Source organism: Spinacia oleracea, chromosome 3, assembly GCF_020520425.1.
Source record: "Spinacia oleracea cultivar Varoflay chromosome 3, BTI_SOV_V1, whole genome shotgun sequence".
In the NCBI taxonomy this organism is placed as follows: Eukaryota; Viridiplantae; Streptophyta; class Magnoliopsida; order Caryophyllales; family Amaranthaceae; genus Spinacia; species Spinacia oleracea.
The window spans coordinates 131924382-131931904 of NC_079489.1; the positions used below are offsets into that span (position 1 = coordinate 131924382).

At 30.0% G+C, this 7523-nt stretch overlaps 1 protein-coding gene across 1 annotated transcript; it reads left to right on the forward strand.

Moving 5' to 3' along the window:
* Positions 1 to 423: 423 nt before the first annotated feature.
* On the forward strand, positions 424 to 2197 carry LOC110794601 (ethylene-responsive transcription factor RAP2-4-like). Its single transcript, XM_021999573.2, has one exon. It carries the CDS (start codon positions 1315 to 1317, stop codon positions 1990 to 1992), a length of 678 nt encoding a protein of 225 aa, XP_021855265.2. The 5' UTR covers positions 424 to 1314; the 3' UTR covers positions 1993 to 2197.
* The last annotated feature ends 5326 nt before the right edge of the window (positions 2198 to 7523 follow it).

Consider the following 7523-nt stretch of genomic DNA (forward strand, 5'->3'; position numbering starts at 1 on the left):
AAATGTTTTTGACACTTTGTAATACGAGTCTAAAGTTCAAAAAAAAAAGAGACATGGACTTGATTCTCACTAGTATATACTATGTATTCGGTAATTCAAAACATTATCATGTAAGATATTGTATTTTTATTGATTCATCTCGATATATATATTTAAAATATAAATTTTGTTAACTATTTTTTTTATCATACTTAATTGAATATATATTAACAGATTAAGATTGCATTGGAGATTGAAAGTGGTCGAGCTGTGATTTTGTCATACATTCCTGAATTAATTTCAATGTCGAAAATGGATTACATTCTTACATAAGCTCATAGCCCTGTTTTACCTATTTATTAGGCAAATTTGTCAAAAAAGACCTTTTAAAATTCAAAAATTGTAACAAATGATCTTTTAAAAAAAAAGTTGTGAGAAAGAGCCCAATTTAAGTTTTTTGTTGTGACTAAGGCCAAAGACCATTTTCCAGCGGTCAACCGTGATGCATAACACCAAAAGAGGTAAACGAAATGGTACTTAAATGGTTTTTTTTTTGTTTTTAAGAAATGGTTTTTTTTTTATAAAAGAAATGGTTTTTTTTTTAATGAAATGATACTTTTTTTAATGAAATGGTACTCTTTTTAACGAAATGATATTTTTATTTTTTTAATCTATTGTCATTTAGTGAATGTTATGAGTTTTGCTTTAAAAAAATTAAAAATTTGTTAAACTATGAATCACGTGCAAGCGACGAGTCAGTCAACGTCGAAAAATTGGCGTTGACCACCGGAAAATTGGCGATCACAATAAAAAAAAACTCGAATTAGGGTCTTTCTCACAACGTTTTTTTAAAAGGCCTTTTGTCATAATTTTTTATAATATATAATTAAAGATGCTGGTGGTCAGACGAGCGTATCCGATCACAACGGTGCTAGTATTACGGAACGGAAGGAGCAGTAGAGATGCTAAATTTGACCCAACATAAACCAAACACGAAAATAGAGGGTAAGTGACAAGTGTTTATGATACATTTAATTTACGATTTTTATTGAACGGATCAATACGCCACAGCAGGTTTAATAAGAAAACATTAGGATTCAGGAATGACTCAAAGTGGGAAGGAAGAGTTGACAAAAAGTGGGAAGAGTTGTAGTTAAGTAAAGTAAAAAGAAAAAGTCTCTCCTCTCTTCCCTCGGACTTCTTATATAAAGGCCAGTTGGCTGCCTGACTGGCTCACCAGTCACCAATCCTCTCACAAAACAAAGCACTGCCGAAACACTTGAACCTTTCATCACTACAACAACTTCAAACAATAATCTTTACTTGTTAAATCCAATGTTTAATCAAATGGGTATTTCTCAATCATCTTCAATTGACCTTCTTCCTTGTTCAAATAGATCCAACCATTTTCTTTCTCTTTCTCCAAAACCAACTTTGATGAAACAGAACAAACCCACTAAGTTATACAGAGGAGTAAGACAAAGGCATTGGGGGAAATGGGTGGCTGAAATCAGATTACCTAAGAATCGAACTCGGCTTTGGCTTGGCACTTTTGAAACTGCTGAACAAGCTGCTTTAGCTTACGACAAGGCAGCATATAAGCTTCGAGGAGAGTTTGCTCGTTTAAATTTCCCTCATCTTAAACATCATGGAGCTCACGTGACCACCCAGTTCGGTAATTATAAGCCTCTTCAATCTTCTGTGAATGCCAAGCTTGATGCTATCTGTCAAAGTTTGGAGATTTCCTCAGAACAGGAGAAAACAGAGCACCCCTGTTTCTCCTCTGTTTCTCTTTCTGATTCTTATCCATTAATTGAAAATGTTCCGTCTACTGCTGAGATTTTGGTTCCTAAATCAGAGATTTTACCGATTTCAGAGGATTCATCAACTACTTCATGTTTACCGGAATCCGGGTTTACATTCTTTGATTTCACTGAATCTTCTTGGGATGATTCTTATAGTTTCTCCTTGGATAAGTTTCCTTCCTTTGAGATTGACTGGGCTTCTCTTTGAAAATGGATGGCAAGTTGTTAATTATGGCTACTTTGTGATATTGTCAATACACACTGTATAAGGATCTTCCTTTAATTTGGTTAAGTGGTAAATTTTATTCTGCTCAACCAAAGTTAATTTAGGATTTTATGCCTTTCAGTTTAGTTTTTGTAAGGCTACTTTTAATTTCATATTCTAAGTTTATTTTCATTTTATTGGTAAATAATGTATTAAGTTCTTTGTGTTTTCTTACTAATCACTGGTTTCCTGCAGCTGAGAATCAAATTTACAAATGGTATTAGTACAATTTTTTTAGGTAAGAAAAAAGGAGAACATTAGGCGACCCTAATTAGTACTCTCTCCCTTTCTTTTTGTTCTTTACGTTTTCTTTTTGGAATTTTGGGTGTTTTAAAATATCTCTTTACATTTCCTTTTTATATAACACATAAATGATTTAATATCTATTATTATCTATTTACTATATACTAAAAGAGACACCAGGAATGACACGTGTCAATTCCTGGTGCGATTATTTCCCGCTAAAAACCACTTTCCCAAAAAAGAGTATCTGTTTTATTTTATTTTTATTTTCCACCTTTTTTTTATAACTATTTATGTATGGAAACAAATTTTAGTTTGTAAATTATGGAAATAATAGATACGACGTAATAATAATTATTCTAAATTTGTAATATTTTAGTCAAAACGCTATATTAATAATGGAAAATATATCACTCAATATTTTGGTCAAATTGTTATAATATGCATATTAGATGAATATATTTAAACGAGTATATATGTTAAAAATGTTATAACTATACAGTAGTTTGAAAAATATTTAGTTAAATATTTAGTGAAAAAAATTATCAAAATCCGGACGTGCACGAGATTTAATCTAGTTATATACTAAAAGAGACACCAGGTATGACACGTGTCATTTCCTGGTGCGATTTTTTTCGGCAAAAATATTTTTTACTTTTTACTTTAAAATAAATAAATTACATTACGTTTTTTTAGGAAACTAAGATAAAAATATATTTTAATTACCATAGATGTGTATTGCATAATATATTATTGGAGGAAAGCTAAATCAATATTATTTTTTCCTTTATGATATAATTTTATTTATGTATTATTATAACTTTTTAATCTGATAAGAAATATAAAAATTATTGATAAATGAACTTCTAATGTTAGTCTACTATTAATAAAATAATACATGGTAAGTAGACTAATATATAAGTTTATTTATCAAGATTTTAATCAATTTAAAATATGTTGTATTTGACTAACTCGGTTATGCTCGAGCCTTTTCGAAAATTGGTCTTGAGTCATTCCGGTTTGGTTAACGTTGTTAAATCGTTCTACATACAAGTGAACGACTATAATTTTTAATTTTGTATAGTAATATGCAAATTTAGGTCATTTGAATATTTTTTTTACACAACTTTGAATTTATACTTTTTCATATATATCCTTTTTACTTTCATGTTTTCCTAATATCACAAGTCTTTTAGTTTCTATTAAAATAATAAATTGTTTTAGTAGTAGCCGTTCGTTGCACGAGCCCTAAACTAGTTCTATCAAAATTTGTGTCCAGTGATTAATTTAACCAATTAAATTCATTGGGTCATTTAATCTTTCACACTTTTCCATTTGGATATTATATTTTTCTCATTTTTTCAATATCATAATTTTGATAAATGTGAAAATATTATAAATAAACGTAATTTGTCTTGTTTAAATAAAAAAATATATAAATAGCAATGTACATTAATTAATCGTTAATAAACGTGTAAGAAGCCAAACGTAAAGAACAAAATGAAACGGAGAGAGTAGTTAATTGCACATTACACTACCAATTGAGGTTGGCATAAGTGGTGCCCTTAACCAAGGTCTCGGGTTCGAGTCTTGGGAATGGAAAAAACCTCAACTGGGAGAGATGCTGCCCATCGAGGTACTCATGCAAACTCCCGCGGGAGATTAGTCCATTCGCCGAAGGCGGGGGGAACTCCTCGTAGTAGAACCAAAAAAATTGCGCATTACACTAAACATTAGAGGCCGATTTACTCCAATTCAAACGTATGATGCTAATTTACACGTTAGACTATAGTTATAGGGCTAATTCGCCCATTCGCCCATAAATAACTATGAATTCTACAACTACGTCTATGTCAAGCAATAACTGAGATTTGTTGACTGATAATGTATTAGCACCACAAATCTTATTATGTGAGGAGAAAACAATAGTCCAAGGTCAATGGTTTTAGGGTTTCCAATTTTCATTAGTTGGAAGCAATTCTTCTCACGACAACCTTATAGATGGAATGCGAATCGTTTAATTGTCGCAAACTTAAATATCCCATAAGGAAATCATTTAGAAATCAAATAAGCTTAATTGCTTGATATTTTAGAACCTAACAACTTCGACTTCATGTGTTTGTATAAACTTTATATGTCGGTTACTACTTAAGATGACAAAATCATATCATACATACAGTATGTATGTCTTACAACCAATGCTCCCCCCCCCCCCCCTTCTGCATCTTAAATGCAACAAGTGAAGTTCATCGTTCACCTACAAATTAATTCAAACTTGAAAAACATAACTTAGATTGAATTTTTTATTTGGGAAAATTTAGATTCATTTAATTTACAAAGCACATATATGAATTAAAAAAATCACCGAAAGAACAAATAAAGAATAGTTGAGCAATTCAAGGTGAATGAATTGAGCCTTTTATGGAACATGGAACATGTTACTCCGTACTCCGTAGTATTTCTTGCAAGGGGGGATGTCTCTATGGCATAAGTGTGAACTGTGAAGCCCAATGCCCTTTATAATTACGGACTAACAATTTTATAGCATACAAAGATTCATACAATACAAAAATATGTGTGGTGTGTCGATATTTATTCTATGCATCTGCTTAATATTTCAAATCCAATTTTAATGTCATCAATTTCTCTGCATTGAGACAACAATGTGTTGTAAGTCGATTGCGCAAATGAGTATTGTTTGCCATGTAAACACGTGGGTGCAAAATAAGCAATTCAAAAACAATACGGAGTATTTTATTATTTACTTTGTCAAATTCATCTCTATTATATAAGCCAGCTCCTGAGGGTAGTTTGGTAAATTAACTTTTCGTGTCCACTTGCAAAAACTCAATTATACCCTCCCCCAGTTTAACAGTTACTCACAATACACATTTTCGTGTCCACTTGCAAACAGACTATAATACCCCCCCGTTTAACAGCTGATCACACTTACAAGGTTGACTTATTCAGTAACAGCTTATTTGACTGCCAAACTTAAAACATTCAATGCTAAAGAAAAGGAAAGGAAATCAATTACGGGAATATAATACATTTAATTCAGGAAAGGAAATACTGAAAATTAGGGAAATACGACACAATTAAATCAGGAAAAGGAAATAATACAAACACAGAATCAAAAAACACAATTAATAAAAAAAACAAAATTATTACAAAGTATTTCAAATGCCAAAAATAAACTCCAGAAGACTTTGTAAAACCTCCATCGTTGTTCTTAGTGAAAGAACCATCACCAAAACCTCTATCACCGTTCTTCGCAAAGTCGCTCCCACACACGTAAGTACCAGTTTTCTCACAAATCCTTGCAAGAAATTAAAAACAGAAATAAAACAATTTGTAATAATAATAATTCGTGATTTTTATGCATAACCATACAAAACAGTAATGAAATAATTAAATAAAATATGAGTAATAATTTCTTATGGATCTTAATTAATTATTTCGGTTTAATTCATGTTTTTAATTTCTTATGGATCTTAATTAGAGATTCACGAATTTTTTTGCATACCGAAAAAAATAGAAATTAAACAATTAATGATTTTTTAATTTAATTGAATGGACATATTCAAATTTGTATGTGCATAAAAATACGCATAACAATTATATTTTTTGTATATAAGACTAAATATCAAATAAAAAAAGAAATTAAATATTTTATAATAATAATCATTCGTGAAATTTCATGCATAAACAATTTTTTTTTTTTTTTTTTAATATTGTTGCTTTGTAAATTGAGTATGTCTAACTAATACACTTGGGATTATTTATTTTGCAGATTTGAAAATACAAGGTATGTAATATCCCTTGCTTTTATGGACTGAACTTTATTATTACATATTTTAATTCATTCTTTTAGTACAATAATGTCTTATATTAGTTAATCGGTTTTTATGGAAGATTTCAAAACATAAGGTATGTTTATATGTTTTTGTGGGTGTGCAATAGATTCTGAAAAGACACTTCGTTGTATGAATTATGAATTTGAAAATAATTGACTAGAATCGGTTTTTCTGCAGATTTTAAGTTGGGTTTGAAGTTCAAAACAAGATACAATAGCGAACAACATACAGTATGTGATTTTAATTCATGGTTTTAATTAAATAATCTATTATATTTTTTTAATCTCTAATTGCAGATTTCAAAATATAAGGTATGTTCAAAAATATTTATTCTTATGAGTTGAAACCATTAGTTTTTTATTATATGAAATCAATGATGAAAACTGAAATGAATAATGGTTTTCGCATGTTTTAATTTCGATTTCAAGTTCGACTTTGCATCTGGTGTCAAGTTCGTCAAGGCATTTGTGTATATGGAATTTTACACAAACTCAATAGAGCTAAACAAATTAACAAAACTAAATTGTAACAGAACAAAAAACATCAGTTTAGAATAGTCAATGACAATGTGAATTTAAAACTGATTTTACACAAACAAGTTAACTTTATTTATTCTAGGGATGCAATACACTAAAAAAAAGACAATCCACTAGAAAAACACACAAAACATTCTAAACAACAGGATCAAACCCCTAATTAAACCCCTACCAATCACACTAACTGAAAATAATGTCATGATTTTCACTAAAATACTTAATTTCCGCATTCAACGCAAAAAAAATGAGGATATTTCTAAAAACAAACAACACCAACTCATAATGTGTGCTGCTTGGGTAGACCAGAATATTAGGTATACACCAAGATATATATGGCCCAAAATATTAGGTGTTACATTTGATTGTCATGGCCCAAGATTTAACAAAATAAACTTAAGTTATAGACCATTGCTTACAAATATAAGATAATTCAGCATTATTTAAAATAGGAATTTGAGCCATTAATACTGCAATAAGAGAAAACAAAAGGCAAAAATTTCATCTAATGATTGTATATCAACAAGAAAACTAACAACACAGAAAAGTTAACAAAAAGAACTCGACACGAATTAACAAAAAAGGGACAAAATATTCATAGAGATTTAAGCCCCCATCCATAAGTATTCACTATGGATCAGAAAGGAACATAAAGTAGGAGATAAAAGGAAGTAGTAACAAAATACCCATAGCTTAATGGACAGAAAATTGGATCCACAATATACTTTTGGCCTTTGGAAGAACTTAATAGCTCAATCAACACCTAACAACATATATGAACAAGAAATTTCACAAAGACACAAACTCCATCAGAAAGAAGTCACACCGTATTCTCAAGATC